We start from the raw sequence: 16,495 nt of genomic DNA, 5'->3' as shown, positions 1-16,495 counted from the left end.
TTAGAATAATATATTTAAATTTAAATCCGTCATTCCACATTTGTTTAATTTAAAGAAGTGGTTGGTATATTTGCATGAAGACATTTTAATAATAGTCCTAAAAATTGGTGGGCTTATGGATAAATTTAGCAATGGATATTCATTGCCTCAATTGACAGGCCCAAATTGTAGTGGATGAGACAACCAATTAGGTTACTAAAATAAAATATAATTGAATGGAAAAATTGTTGATTATTGTTTTGTAAAGTTAATTTAACTAAGTAGTCAATATCCAATCTTATGATGTAAATTTCTACGAAGATGTAAATTTCTAAGATGATACGAGCATATCTTCAATATATCCATATATCTCTATTATTTAGTTTAGTATTGATTTAGCATATCCTTTAGTTTAGTATTGATTTAGCATATCTTTTCCATATATCTCTTAGGATTTTTATTTTCTTGTTCATTAAGTTAGTATAGTCTTAGGAGTCATTGTATTCTTCTCAATCAATCCAGAAATACAATTATCCTATTTTATTTTCACACTTTTATTTCAATTTTGTGTTGTTCTTGGTTTGATCGACGGGCAAAGCTCCCTCGACTACCTTTTACCGCCGATAGCAATCGCGACGCCGGAATCTTGTTAAGGGAATTATCCCTTAACAAATAACCTCACTAAATTATTATTACTATTGTTTATCCTCCATTTGTTGAAGGAAAAATGGTCGACGTTGATGATGGATCAATCTCTTAAATTTTGTTCTAAATCGACTTGACAATCATGCAACATCTATATAAGTTTGAATAATCATTCCACTAATTAGTTCTTTTAAGGAGGTGACTGACTATTTTTTAATAGGGCATACATTGAGAAAGTCGTGTGCAATGAAGAATATAAGCACGACTTTTGGAAAGATATTTTATTTGATAATAAAAATAAAAAAAGAAATTATCTATTTCTTCCAAATAGTTTCCGTTCCGAATTTCGAGCAACCCAATGTCGAATCAATTTCTTATACACATAAAACATTAAAACCGACCTCCATTATTGCGTTTTCATTATTAAAACAAAAGTTTATTTTATTATGGAAATAAAAGTGGCTTATTTCTCTAAAGTCTAAACACTCAATTCAAAAAAAATTTTAAAATATGACACTCATTGTATAACAAATATGGGTCATACAGCTAGCTTATGCAATATGACACTCAATTCTCTAAAATATGACACTCAATTCTCTAAAATATGCTTTCTTTTGGACTGATTTATTTGTCGGGCAATTGTCTTAAGAATAATGAATAAAGATTAAATTCTTCTGTTCAAAACGAATAAAATATCTTATATATCCACTGTCCACATGTTTATAGTGATCAAATTGAATTATACAACTTGAGCCAGTGGTTGAACCTTGTGTTGTTGTATGTCAAAACTCAAAAGTCTGTATGGAATGATGAATTTTAACTTTTGTAAAATGTTGATAGGAAAACTTTCACACACACAAATCTTATAAAAGCATACACTATAAATATGGTGCTTTCATAAGCAACTTTTTCAACTTCCTCCATTTACAAAATATCTATATGCATACACATGATATAATATTATCTTGATTATGACACTAGAGTGAATGTTCTATAAAAAGTATATCTAGTAATAAGTTAAGACCTATTCCATCCTACAAAAACCTAACAATGAACACTACTACAACTTCATCTTTTACTTTCCTTCTTCTCGTGCTCTTTTCATTCTCGCCGGCGGCATATGGCGATGGCCGCCACCTTTTTCTCGATTGCCTATCCCAAAAACTCCACAACTACTCTTCCATTTCCAAAAATATAATTTTCACAAGAACCAATCCTTCTTACACTTCCATCCTCCAATTCTCCATCCGAAACCCGAGATTCGCCACAGAATCTAACCCTAAACCACTCGCGATCATAACCCCAGAACACGAATCTCAAATCCCGCTTGTCATATACTGCGCCAAAAGCTCAAACATAAAGATTAGAACCCGAAGCGGAGGCCATGACTTCGAGGGACTATCATACGTCGCACAACGCCCCTTCATGATTATTGATCTGATCAATCTCAGCGAAATAACTATTGATGTTAAGAAAAAAACCGCTTGGGTCGGAGCCGGCGCGACCATCGGCGCATTATACTACAGAATCGCTGAGAAAAGCCCGGTTTTAGGATTTCCCGCCGGTTTCTGCCCGACAGTCGGGGCCGGGGGCCACTTCAGCGGCGGCGGCTGGGGCCTCATGTACTTCCGACCGCTTGATCTTGGCCTTCTCATCGAGCACCGCATCTGGATCATCTTTGTTCAGCGCGTCCGCCAACCCTGCTGTATCAGCAACGCTCGGATCTTCATTCTCCAAAGACCGAAATCGTTCTTGTCCGTGAACTTCTCCGCTTCAAATCTCGAAGCCATTGCATTCGATCCAGAGCTTCAAACAGATGCCAAATATCAACACCTCCGACGTTCCCACAGACGGCGCCACTTGTAACGAATTAAATCGGAGATGTGTTTGATTGGAAACGACGACAAAGTGTTTTGGGAAAGAATTCTCGAAGATTGTATCAAAACTTGGAAGAATTACAGATTGAATTTGGGAAAATCTCGAACATACAAGTTTCCCCCTCTTTCCTTTTAAACAGGCGCCTAACAACATTTTTAACTAACTTTTCAAATCCTACGGCTAGGATTAAAACAACACTCAGCTGAAGATCTGACGGCTCCTGAGTCTCCTCAGCTGATGGAGCTCGTTTATGGCTTCAATCTGCATCAGTGATTGCAACTAAGCAATTAACATCTACACATTCAATTGTAATTTCAAACTAGAATTGAAATCTTTCGCGAAATTACATGTCGTATGAACCTTTTACTTAATTAATGTTTTTGATTCATGACATTTTACTAAAATAATTTTAGTTGTGAGATTATTTTAGTTGAGATTGAATCTCATGAATCAAAAACATTATTTGTTTCAAAAATCATCATATATAATCTAGTCAAGTTGTTTGAAGAGTCTAAATTTTCCCTGGAATCGAGCTGAAAATGGAATATCCGCTCCCTCCGTGGAGTCTAAAAATATGGAGTACTATATGTTTCAAAAAGTACCATATAAAATCTAGTAGTGCAATAGCTTTAGGATTTTAACTAAGAGGTCTAGGGTTCTACCCTCAACAAGAATATATTTTTTTCATTCTTTACTTTTTTATCTTATCAATTCATATTTCTTTTTATTATGAAAATAAAAGCTACAAATACTTTATGAAATCTAAACTTTTACTAATTTCTAAGTATATATTATTTTGTTATATTTTTTTAGTTAAAATTATCTTTTATATTGATTTTTATTTTTTTTGTCCTAAAGTATTTATAATTTGTGATCCATATTGCATCTTATTCTCTATGTAACAAAATAAATGTTTTAAAATTTATGAAATCTAAATATTTACTACTCTACTTATATCACTCTTGTACTTAATATAAACTCCTATTGTCCCATAAGAATATGCACTCTTCCTTTTTTAGTATGTCCCACGAGAATGTGCACTTTCTAATTGTTGAAACTATTTTCTCTCTAATGAGGTGAGATACATTCTCCACTAACCATATTTTAATTACTTTTTTTCTCTATTTTTCTCTTACTTTACCAATTTTGTATTAAAACATGTACTGAATCTAAAGTGCATTAGAAAGGAAAGAGCGCATATTTTATGGAATGGAGGGAGTGCAATGTATTATTATACATATAAATAACAAAAACTTGATAAAGTTGTTGGCATTTTGTATTGTTGAAAAAATTTTAAATAGAAGAAAGATTAAATCCATAAATTTTAAAATGTACTAGTAATCAGCATATATGGTAGACCGACTATATATAATCAGAAGTAAACTTAGTACACACAAAACGAGAAAATAATTAAAAGGTTTCTCCACTTCCAATAAAGTTCAACAGTATACTAGTGTTAATTATGTTGTCCAACTTCTCTATCGTCCTCTATAAATAAGTCACAGAACACTTAGCAGGAGGCGGATCCTCTGCAGTGGAGGAAATACACAGCACCATGCTGTGCTAGGAAACGACGCCGTATTGCATTCTATTTCCTTATCTGATTTGTGATTCTGATTACTAACCACTTACTTTAGGTATTTGGAGTAGTAATTAATTATTCATTTTACAACATTTTGTTTACATAGAAATGGAAGCGAATAATGTAGACAAAATAAAATAATAGTAATGAATTATTATGAAGAAACTTGAATTTATTATAAATTATGATAATCATAATCATTTTTGTTAAACATTTAATTTAATTTTTCTATTAATACTTTAGCCCACAATCAAGTTTGTGTTGCCAAAAAAGAGAAAAGACTCAGCTACAGTGTGACAACCCAAAAAAGAATACGACTCAGCTACAGAGGGGTGTAGGAAGTACTATATAGAGAGATAGAGGGTATGATACGTTGCTTACTTTTCTTAAATTGCTAACTCATTAATGTAATATATTAAAAATATCAATACGATCACATTAAAATGTCAACGCATATTTGTGTTGACATTTTAATAAACCGTGTTGACATTTTAAATATCAATGTCAACATAACGTATTAAAACATCAACTTAAGTTTATGTTGGCATTTTTAATATATTACATTGATGAGTTAACAAGTTATCAACTTAAAAAAAGTTAGCAACGGATCATATCCCGATAAAGATATATATGCCATTAAATCTCACAAAGATTTTTTATTTGAAAAGATTTAACAATGTAGATGTTGAATTAAAAATTAATAAATTAAAAGAACAATATAAGAAAAACTATGTTTTAAATTCACTATTGTAACCTATTAAAATTTATTACTTCCTCGTCCTTAAAAAGAGTATTAGATAACATTTGAAACTGAACGAGTTTTAATACACAATTGATAAAATGATTATTGGCTAAAGTATTAATAGAAAAATTAAATTAAATGTTTAACAAAAATGATTATGATTATCATAATTTATAATAAATTTGAGTTTCTTCATAATAATTTATTACTATTATTTTATTTTGCATACATTATTCGTTTCCATTTCTCTGTAAAAAAATGTTGTAAAATGAATAATTAATTACTACTCCTAATACCTAAAGTAAGTGGTTAGTAATCAGAATCACAATAAGGAAATAGAATGCAATACGGCGTCGTTTCCTAGCACAACATTGTGCTGTGTATTTCCTCTCCGCCTCCCACTTGGCACTGCAACTTATCCATTATTTGCATTCTTTTTGGAATCGGGCAATTATTGTCGACCACTCATTCTTGAGGTCAGCGTTGTGGATCAACTTGTCATAGATTCTGCAATTCCTTTTTCCAGTGAGAATTAGGAAGAGATTGGAAAAATGGCTTACAACCTTCAATCCCTCCTCACCATCCTACAGCAAATCCTTGATCCTCAACAAACATGCTGGAAATTTGATCACAACAAACCACAACTCCAATCCCTGTTCGAAAAGGTTGAATCTCTGCTGCAGATTCTTGAAAAGCCTTCCCTCACCAATATACTACCAAGTAAATTGGAGAGCCGAATCAGAGATGCTTCATATAAAGCAGAAGACATTATTGAATCACACATGGTTTATCAAAAGCTTTCCAACCCCCAAAGCCCGAGCTTGACCTTTTCCACACCAGATCTGCAGCAAGTAACTGAAGAGCTGGATTTGGCAATGGAACAAGTGCAGAAGCTCATGGAGAGGAAGAAGACGATCTCAACTAGCCTTTCATCATCGAGTGGCGCTTCTTCCTCGCATGATGTGCAGCTAGCAATTCAACAACTTGAATCTGTAAACCTCGTGGAGGTGGTGGAAAAGAAGATGCCAGCTTTATGGACCTCCAAGAACAATTTGGTGGGAGTTGATGCAGATATGCTGCAGTTGAAGGATCGACTTACAAATATGCAGACCAAGCTGGAGATCATCCCTATTACTGGGATGGGTGGCATAGGTAAGTCCACTCTTGCTCGAAATCTTTATGATGATCGCCTCATTATTTCCCACTTTGATTATCGTGGTTGGGCTGCAATTTCACAACTTCCCAATATGCGAGATATTCTATTAAGTCTTCTTCGTCGCCCAGATGAAAAGATTGATGATGAACTAAATGGATGTAATGAAGATGAGTTGAAAGATATACTGTATCAGAGGTTGTTTGGGCGCAGATACATGATTGTGTTAGATGATATATGGAGCACCAAGTTCTGGGATGAGATAAGGATGTATCTCCCAAACAACAATAACAGGAGTCGAGTTGTGATCACGACCAGGGAAGCTCATGTAGCCCAATATATTGTAAACTCCAAGAGTTTACATCATGACATGCAATTGCTTAATATGTCAGCAAGTTGGGATTTACTTCGCCAAATTGTGTTTGGAGAAGAGGATTGCCCTCTTGATTTCCAATGGATAGGAATTAAGATTGCGAGTGAATGCGGCGGGCTTCCCCTTGCCATTCAAGTGATTGGTGGGCTATTGTCAAAGGTCGAAAGATCAATAGATGCATGGAAGCATCTTTCAACAGATGTAAGAGCTTCCATTGTTGAATCTGAGGAGCGGTTCTCCAATATACTCTCCTTGAGTTATAACCACTTACCCATTTACTTGAAACCATGTTTCTTATATATGGGGGCTTTTCCAGAAGATAGCAAGATAAAGGGATCTAGACTTATGAGGCTATGGATAGCTGAGGGATTTGTGAAATCTATTGGTGATAAGAGTTTGGAGGAAGAGGCTAAGGATTATTTAAAACTTCTCGTGGAGAGGAATCTACTTTTGGTTACACAAAAAAAGCAAAATGGGAAAGCATTGAGTTACTCTGTCCATGATCTTTTGAGGGATTTATGTATAAGGAAAGCTAATGAGGAGAAGTTTTTACACGTTAAGAATTCGATGCGGCGTGTAAGTGTTGAGTCATCATATGACATGGAGGATGTGTGTGCTTCACCCCAATTAATGTCACTTGCCCGATCTTTTATATGCACTAGTGATAAGATCAATGTATCCCCTGTTTTATGCATGTTAAGATTGGTTAGGATCTTGGATATTATGGGTATGTTATTGGAGGAGTTCCCAGAAGAAATTTTACAACTTGTCAACCTACGCTACTTAGCTATCAACTGCTCTTCGGGTTTACCTGATGGAATGTCAAGATTGCACAATCTGCAAACCTTGATTTGTCCACACTTTATGCGCTATGTGACATCTGAATTATGGGAGATGTATGAGCTAATACATATTAAGTTTGCAGAATTTATAATGAAAATCAAGAAGATAAAATTTGATCTCAAGAAGCTGCAGACTCTTTACATTGTGTGGATAACTCCTAAGCTGATTAGTAGTGGCTTTTTTGAAGGAATACCAAATATCATAAAGTTGGGAATCTATTATGAAGACTCACCAAACATTGAAGTTGATCTTAGCCATCTTCACAAGCTCGAAATATTGCTTTGTGAATCTCAATTGGATAAAGATGGTAGCCGTTTTCTGCACACACTCAGATTTCCATCTAATCTTAGAAAGTTGTCTCTTCTTGGTTGTGTAGTATTTAGGAGTTTGTTGACAACTCTGTGTACACTACCGAATCTGGAAGTGCTGAGAATAATGGAATGTCCATTCGAAAGAGAGGGAGAAACGGCGGAAGAGGAAGAGGAAGAGTGGGAGGTGACAGAAGGAGATCAATTTCGCTCACGGCTGTTCCTTCTGTTACAATTCTTAAATCTGGTGCGCTGGAAAGCCAATGAGCCCAACTTCCCTAAACTCCGGAAGCTGCATGTATTAAACTGTAATAGGCTAGAGGAAATCCCCAGCGCCATTGGAGATATCTCAACTCTCCAAGAAATTAGTATTGTTGAATGCGGCGCTTCTATAGTGGCCTCGGCACAACAAATTATAAAGGAGCAGCAAGAAGAGTACGACAACTTCGACCTCAAATTGTATATACGTTAGAACCCAAAAGGTAAACATACATGCTCCATTTGTGACTATACTTTTTTGTTCCTTACTATTCTTTTCCCCCCTTACACAGTTGTTATATTTATTTATTTTTATTACAGCTTGTGATGTATGTCGTTTGTATGGTGTAACGATTTGAATATTTTCAACCAAACGCAAGAATCACTCTTGGTTTGTGTTAAAATCTCTTAAATTAGGTCCCACATATTATGACGGTGAGTGACTCATTTCAAATATGGTATTAGATCAATGATGAATTTTATCTCTCTATCTCTTGTTTTACCTACTCACACTATGAAATCCGATGTGTCATTCTGGCCCACAATTGCAGGGGCGTATGAAAATCTCATAAATTTTGTCAATCTATGTTGGTATCCTCGAGAAAGCAATACTGCGATGGCGCCGGAAAAGGAAAGGCTTCTGCGGACTTGAAGTCCAAGCTGATGAGACTCTTCACGATCCGAATCAAGAGAGTGACGCGGAAGAGAACTTCTTCAAGGCCAGCAGGAAGCAAGCTGAGGAGCGTATCGAGAGGTCCGTTGTCAAAGTGCAGGCTATGTTCCGTTCAAGACAAGCGCAGGAAGAGTACAGAAGGATGAAACTAGAATGCAGTCAAGTACGGTAGATGGATAATTCTTCACTTTTCACCTTGTTTTTCATCAAAATTTCTCAAAGCTCTGATAATAGTCACGAATGTTGCTCTTTTGCAGCTGGAATACGAAGAACTGCTCCATCCTGATACTGAAATGGTATGAGAAAGGTGTTTCTAACGCGGTAAAAAAGCTCATCTCGGCTCGACTGGACTCCTTCGCGTAGATTTGTAAATTTTTGAACTTGAGTAGGCCCCTTTGTTTGGATGATTGCATCTCTCCCCCTTTACAAGTTATATGGAGTTTTGGGGGAGGTCACTTCTCTTACTAAGTTGATCTTGATTCTCATGAATCTTGCTTGCTGATGCCTTTTTTTTTTTGATGAATAAATGATGAAATAAACCAAACCAAACGTATACATCATACGCTCGGGCATACCCGAGGAAAAACAAAAGATGTAACGCCCCACTTTTCGAACCCTAATTTTCGAACCCTAAGACGTTGTATTTATTGCTTTGATTGCCGCAATTAAATGACGATTTATTATGTGTTTGCTTTGATGACCTAATTTTGATTTGACCGAGTCAAATTCGTTGATTTTATGACGTCGCTATAATTAATTGATGTGGAATGAAATATATTGCGGTGAATTATATTTTAAGGGGAGTGAGATGTAATTAGGGTCATAAATGATTACCTTGCCCTTTTGTGGAGAAATTTTCGACCACTATTAACTATTGGAGAGGAATTCTTTTCTTGGATTTAATTATTTGTGTTGGGATAATTATCCAAATTAAATCCAAAGCCTAATTATCTTATTTCCTTCTTGATAAAAATCGGCCCCTGTTATTTTCCTAAGGGAGATTTCCTAATTTTTGGGAGGAGGGAATTTATTCATTATTTATTTTGATCCCTTAATTATTTCTTTCCATGTTTTAATTGGAATATCCTAGCAAATCTTTCCCTACCTTATTTTATTAAAGGTTTGGAAATTATTCCTTGTGGGAGGAATATTTTACACGCCTACTCCCTATATTTTATGGGAGGATTTATTAATTTTTCTGCTCCGTATTTATTTATTCTACTCCGTGAAATACCAAATAAAATCATAGGCTAATTAATTAGCCATGATTTTCAAAAATCCTCCTTATTCTCCCTCATTATTCACGCCATTTCCTCCCTCAAATATCCCCAAATCTCTTTCAATTATTCTCCCAATTTTTTAATTAATTGTGGGATATATATTCTTTCCAATTCTATAAATAAAGCTAAAACCTAAGCCCTAGCCACCACACTCACACGCCTCCCTCTCAAATCACACGCCCCCTCCCTCTTCTCCACTCTCCCACACTTGTTCTCCTACTCTACTCAAGATCCTTTCGATTCGCCAAGAATTTGTTGAAGAACCAAGAGTTTTAAACGTTTCTACCGATTGTTTTGTTCAAGAAAGGTACTTTCAAGCCTCTATTCTTTATTCCTCTCCATCTAAACTCTTCTTTTGTTCCCTCATGCACGTAGTGGGTGTAGGATTTCAAATCTAAGAGATTTAATCGGTGGGAATTTGTGTTTGCATGTGTGATTGCGTTTTGAATGAATTGTTTGATGATTTAATGAATCTATGATGAATGATATATGATGTTACCAAAGCATGAGTATAAGGACTCTTTTGAGCATGTTTGTGTGTTAAAACCATGAAAAGGTTGATTTTGAATAAATAGGGATAAACCCTAATTCGAATTTTTAAAGGCATGAAAAGCTGTAAGTTCGGACAGTATGTTCCGACATGTATTTGACCAACCAAATGAACTCCTATTTGATCGGTTCTTTTTCCTGAGTAAACTTCATGATGTGTTCTATGTTGTGTGTGAATTTCAACTCATTTGGACGAAAGATGAATTTATGGTGAATTTTTTAAGTAGACTGCGCTTTTCTGGCGGAAACTGTTTTCTCGACCAGTAGGTTATGCTTTCAATTTGACCGACTTAAAAAGGTTATTTTGATATGAATATTTAACTGGAAGTTATTTGATGAGTCTACTGCCTTGTGGTAAAATTTTAGCCCTAACGGAAGTCGTGTGAAGTTTTGAGGATTTTTATAAAATGGTTGCGCAGTGCTGCCAGATTTCTACCTTTACAAAAACAACTATGTTGTTATAAGTTTTCTACCTTTACAAAAACAACTATGTTGTTATAAGTGATATACATGATTGATATATGTGATGACGTGATGTGTGTTCAAAGATGGGAAAAGGGAAATGTTGGGGACATGCATAATATTAAATCGATGTTTGTAAGTTTGTAACTGATTGATAAGATATATATTATCTAAAGGTGATAACTCGTGCGCGAAGCGTGATAACAAAGGGAAAGCAGTAGTTGAAATCTAAACGGTCGAGGTGGGCTTCTTTTCTACCCTACATTATTTGTGGGTTTTCTTTTACTAAAATCTTTTACGTATGACTGTGGAGCTATAAGGGTGGTTTAAAGCGATTATCATGCCGTGATTTGTTTTAACGTGCCTATCTGATGTGGCTGTTGCCACTGTTATATAAATCGAATTCGGGTCCTCGTAGGGCCGCAAACCCTACGTGGTTTAGTGTACACCTATGGTAGATCGTGTGCTAGCGTACGGGCTGGCCGGTCTAGTGACCTGGTTTGCAGCCCTGCATATGTTTTCTCTATGTGCAGGTTGAGCAGCGACGAGCGGTTGGTGGTGTTGAGCAGAATTAATAATATGGTTGTTTTGAAACTCCGGGCGTCGTTGTGTCTTCACACATGACTTCACTCTTCTCTTGGATGCTTCCGCTGTGATATTTTCTTTACTTATATTTTTATTTAACTATGAAACTGTTTGATTGAATGTTGAAAACTCGTTACCTTTTAATAAATGTCAAACCTTTGGTCTTTGCTTTTATTTTAAATATCTTTGGTCGTTTAATTAGTAAACTTTAATTCTTGGTCAAACTTTTATTGAAACTCTAGTCTTCTATGCCCGTTCATTTAAACCCTTTTAAGTCGCGATCGCCCGCTTTTATTAACTCTAAGGGGCAGTCGTGACAAAAGACATAGCCACAAGTCGGCTACAACAAAGACCGATCACATTTCAAATCACCCATCGAAACCTAGAGTGAGCGGGCCTCGTTAAAACCCCTTGGGGGTAAAACCCCATGGGATAAAACTCCCCAAGGGGAAAAAGAGTACCCTGATGAGTGACTCAAAGTGTGTTGAAGACCAAACAACTAATACCCGAGAAACTCCATCATCTGTCTGGAAGATGGAGAACCTGCTCGTGCGAGAAACGTGAGTACAAGATGCTATAGGTAGCTTCCTTGATCTCAAAGATGACCCTAGCTGTTTTCCATGCTTTCCCATCAAAGATAACCTTATTCCGCGTCCTCCAAATGATTGCCACTGAAGCCATAAGTGCAATCCTCTTCGCGATCTGAACAATCTGTGATCCTCTAGTCTGCCGTCCGGCCCATTTGATGACACTCCTAATCGTCGTCGATCTCCTCGCAATGCCAAGCCAGAGCATGATCTATCCCCAAACTGCCCATGTCTTCGAGCACTTGAAGTAGAGAAGGTCTGTTGATTCCTTCTCCCGTCGGCAAAGTTGACATGTAGGGTCCAAGTTCTCAAAGAAGTAAAGGCGATCTTGTGTGGAAAGGCGTCCTTGAAGTGCGAGCCAAGTAATGAACGAGTACTTAGGAGGGACAACGTCCTTCCATACATATTTAGCCCAGAATCGTCTCTCACCTCTCGACCTAAACCACTCATACGCCTCATGAACCCCTTTTTCCGCGAACCAAGTGCTCCAGAGTGCTGTGGTCTCGTCTCTAGTGCATCTGTCCAACATCTCATCCCGGATGGATAAGAGCTTCTTGATGAGCACCGAATCATTCTTCTTGTGTGCCGTCCACTCCCAGATCGAACCATTCCTGAGATATTCTGCATGAATCCATCGGATCCAGAGGGAGTCCTTCTTTGAGTGAATGTTCCAGAGGATCTTGGCGTGGAGCGCCGAATTCCAAGCCTTGAGGTTCTTAATTCCCAAACCTCCTTCCTTCTTTGGCTTGCAGACATCATCCCAAGCAACTTGACCGTACTTCTTTCCCCAAAGGAAAGAACGAGCAATACCAATGAGCTTCTCAATGACTGTCCCTGGAATCGGAAAGGCTTGGAGCCAGTATGATTCCACGCCCTGCAAGACAGAAGTAATCAGTTCCAAACGCCCTGCAAAAGAAATAGTCTTGCTTGGCCATTTTTTTATCTTGTCCCTCAGGTTGTCGATCAATTGGCCGTAGTCTGAGGTAGCTAGTCTCTTTGATGCAAGGGGAATGCCCAAGTATTTGAGAGGGAGGGTGCCTTCTGGAAAGCCAAAGCCTTCTTATTTAGACACAAATGACTAATATAGTGTCTCTTTAGTGTTTTGCATATGTTGTGTATATATTGATGATGTCATATTGTACACATGTGCATAGTGATGATGTCAGTTGGAAATATATTTTTCCTCCTCATCATTAGGATGCCGTTCCGACTCCCTAGTGCGGAGCGGATCTCCTACTCCAACAATGGTGCACCATTCCTACTCCAAAACTCCAATAAAATAAAATAATCCCACCATCACTTATATGTTTATAAGATTATTTTATTTGTTATGAGTGTTGGGGTAGGAATGGTGTACCATTGTTGGAGACGTAGGAGATCCGCATCTCCCCTAGTAAGCATGAAGTCACTAATGTATCAATTATGTGTCATACAGTAGTATCATATAATCTTAAATTGGTGAATTATAAAATTTTACAAATGATGTTTTGAAGAGATACAAAATTTTAGTTAGTTTTTTTTGTAATAATCCTTCGACTCCGTCCTCCAGTTCTCCATCCGAAACCTGAGGTTTGCGTTCGAGTCCACTCCCAAGCCACAGGTGATCATAACCCCAGAACACGAATCCCAAATCCCGCCTGTCATATACTGCGCTAAGCAGTATGGTGTCGAGATCAGAGTCCGAAGCGGTGGCCATGACCTGGAGGGACTGTCTTATGTCTCCCAGAACCAGTTTGTGATCATAGATTTGATCAACATGAGTGAAATCAACGTCGACGTCGAGGAGAAAACCGCATGGGTCCAATCCGGTGCGACGCTCGGTACTTTATACTACAGGATAGCAGAAAAGAGCTCCACACTGGCGTACCCTGCCGGCCTCTGCCCAACAGTGGGCATAGGCGGGCAGTTCAGCGGAGGCGGCGAAGGCACATTGCTGCGCAAATACTGCCTCGCCGTCAATAACGTCATCGACGCGAGAATAATCGACGTCAACGGCAAAATCATGGATCAGAAATCAATGGGCGAGGATATGTTCTGGGCGATCAGAGGCGGCGGAGGCGCCAGTTTCGGCGTGATCGTTTCCTGGAAAGTCCAGCTGGTGGACGTTCCAGAAAAAGTCACTGTGTTCACAGTAAACAGGGCACTGGAACAGAACGCAACTCAGTTGATACAGCGCTGGCAGGAAATGGCGCCAAAGCTAGACAGGGATTTATTCATTGGAATATTCTTTTTCGGGCTGACCGCCGCCCAAACCGGGGCCAACCCGACCATTCTCGCCTCTTTTTTCTCTCTCTTCCTCGGGGATGTGAACAGACTCCTCCCCATACTGGAAGAGAGATTCCCTGAGCTGGGCGTAAGAAGGGAAGATTGTTCAGAAATGAGCTGGATCGAATCGACAGTATACTTCGCGACCGCCCCCATCATCCCGCCACCCGCGCCACTTCCGCTCGAGTTTCTTCTTAACCGGAACCAACCCGGTCTGAGACTCCTAAAAATGAAATCCGACTATGCGGTGAAGCCAATCTCTGCAGAGGCCCTAGAAGGCCTCTACACTCAATTCTACGAGCCCGAGGCGGCCGAGTCATTCGAGCTCATGCTCCCGTACGGTGGAAGGATGGCGGAGATCTCGGAATCCGCCATCCCTTTCCCCCATAGGAGCGCTTACATGTTCAAAGTTGCTTTAACAGTGGCGTGGAAGGAAAGTTTGGCACATGATTCTGAAAAGTACATCAGCTGGAGCAGAAGGTACCACAGTTACATGACGCCCTACGTTTCGAAGAATCCGAGGGCGACGTACTATAATAACAGAGATCTCGACATTGGAGTGAACAATGTTGATGGGAACACGAGCTACGCGCAGGCTAGTGCTTGGGGAGTGAAGTATTTCGGGGATAATTTCGATCGTCTTGTTCGGGTGAAAAGCATGGTTGATCCAACCAATTTCTTTAAGAACGAACAGAGCATTCCGCCTTGCAGTAAGAAAGAAGATCGAGAATTGAGATGATTTGTTACATTTGAAAATTTATTTTTCTGGTAATAATGATTTATGGTTTACTCTCTTCTTTTGTACTAATTGAAAGTTGTTTTAGTTTTGGAGTTGATGTGATGAGAATGCAAGATATCTTTGGAGTTAATGAACAAATTTTATGATGGAAAATGTGACTTTTTGTTATATTTTTTATATGTACAATGCATGCAACATACTGTTAATGAATGTTTACTTTTAATTAATGTTTGCCCACTTGTGTTGTGTTGGTAGCTTTGTTGAAAAAAGCATAAATTATAAGGTCAAACAGTCGAACGAAGTAGCTTTATTAAATATTATTGTTAAATTGTTATGCAGTGAATTAATTTTATAGTTTATGAAAATACCAAATTTTACCAAAATGCATATTTTTATAATAACAGTATAGATTTAGCAGCAATAATACTAGTCATTTTTTTTGAGTTAGTATTATTATATGTTTCGCATTAACATAAAATTAAGCAATTATATTGAAATAACCGACGCAATAAAATGATAAATATCCAAAATATTCCATACCGATACATACACAATAGACACAATGTATTAAGAAAAATATTTGCTAAATAAAATATATCTATACTTTATATGACCTTCTTTTGTGAGTACCGTTCTGGTTTGATGCACGTTTAATATTGTTCGTTTCAATTTATATATTTAGTTTAATTTTTATAAAACATAGAAAAATATTATTAAAAATTTTAATTTCATAAAATTCATAGAAAACCAAAGTTCAATTTGCGAGATATAATCTATAATATGCGTTGCCAACTTTGAAAAATAAAATAAAACCACATATCACGACTGTAATAAAATGGATTAAACAATTCTTTGTTCAAAGAGATGAATCTTTTGACTTTGTATAGAATAATCCCAGTCATTAATAGTAGTAACTCATTTGTTTTATTCCCAGTCATCTTTAAGTCTTAATCATGTAGATACATGCATGTTAGCACAAATATTCTCTCCGTCCGGTATTAAATGTCATATTTTTTTATTTTTCGTCCATCCACCAATAAATATTTCATTTCACTTTTGCTATATTAAGTATGTGGACCCTACGTTCCATCACCTAATTCCACTCAGATATTAATATAAAACCAATATACTTAGGTCCCACATTTTGCTAACTTTTTCTATCAACTTTATTTCTAAAGTCAAACTATTTCTCAAAACCCGTGCCGGTCAAATATGAAACATTTATTCATGGACCGAGGGAGTAGTCAATATAACTTAGAATAATATATTTAAATTTAAATCCGTCATTCCACATTTGTTTAATTTAAAGAAGTGGTTGGTATATTTGCATGAAGACATTTTAATAATAGTCCTAAAAATTGGTGGGCTTATGGATAAATTTAGCAATGGATATTCATTGCCTCAATTGACAGGCCCAAATTGTAGTGGATGAGACAACCAATTAGGTTACTAAAATAAAATATAATTGAATGGAAAAATTGTTGATTATTGTTTTGTAAAGTTAATTTAACTAAGTAGTCAATATCCAATCTTATGATGTAAATTTCTACGAAGATGTAAATTTCTAAGATGATACGAGCATATCTTCAATATA

At 36.9% G+C, this 16,495-nt stretch overlaps 2 protein-coding genes across 4 annotated transcripts; both read left to right on the top strand.

Annotated features, from left to right (window-relative positions):
- The first annotated feature begins 1,668 nt into the window (after positions 1–1,668).
- LOC121777839 (berberine bridge enzyme-like 8) lies at positions 1,669–14,901 on the top strand. Its single transcript, XM_042175190.1, has 2 exons — positions 1,669–1,914; positions 13,498–14,901. Exons 1-2 carry the CDS (start codon positions 1,675–1,677, stop codon positions 14,899–14,901), a joined length of 1,644 nt encoding a protein of 547 aa, XP_042031124.1. The 5' UTR covers positions 1,669–1,674.
- LOC121777351 (putative late blight resistance protein homolog R1B-16) lies at positions 5,244–8,923 on the top strand. 3 transcript variants are annotated; one of them, XM_042174588.1, is made up of 4 exons: positions 5,244–7,985; positions 8,083–8,196; positions 8,313–8,597; positions 8,692–8,923. In XM_042174588.1, the coding sequence occupies exon 1, from the start codon at positions 5,378–5,380 to the stop codon at positions 7,973–7,975; it is 2,598 nt and encodes an 865-aa protein (XP_042030522.1). In that variant the 5' UTR covers positions 5,244–5,377; the 3' UTR covers positions 7,976–7,985; positions 8,083–8,196; positions 8,313–8,597; positions 8,692–8,923. The 3 variants fall into 3 exon arrangements, with proteins under 3 accessions (XP_042030522.1, XP_042030520.1, XP_042030521.1); XM_042174586.1 differs by lacking the exon at positions 8,083–8,196; XM_042174587.1 differs by having other exon boundaries at positions 5,244–8,196.
- Positions 14,902–16,495: the final 1,594 nt, after the last annotated feature.

This window comes from Salvia splendens, chromosome 18 (genome assembly GCF_004379255.2).
Source record: "Salvia splendens isolate huo1 chromosome 18, SspV2, whole genome shotgun sequence".
Classification (NCBI taxonomy): Eukaryota; Viridiplantae; Streptophyta; class Magnoliopsida; order Lamiales; family Lamiaceae; genus Salvia; species Salvia splendens.
Note: the sequence above shows the minus strand (reverse complement) of the source record. Positions and strands in the feature narration are given on the sequence as shown.

What these genes read in the sequence shown, in the direction of transcription:
- LOC121777839 (XM_042175190.1), top strand. Translation starts at nt 1,675, where the DNA reads ATGAACACTACTACAACTTCATCTTTTACTTTCCTTCTTCTCGTGCTC. An exon ending in AATCTAACCCTAAACCACTC is followed by an intron (nt 1,915 to 13,497) that starts GCGATCATAACC and finishes CCCAAGCCACAG; the next exon opens with GTGATCATAACCCCAGAACA.
- LOC121777351 (XM_042174586.1), top strand. Translation starts at nt 5,378, where the DNA reads ATGGCTTACAACCTTCAATCCCTCCTCACCATCCTACAGCAAATCCTT.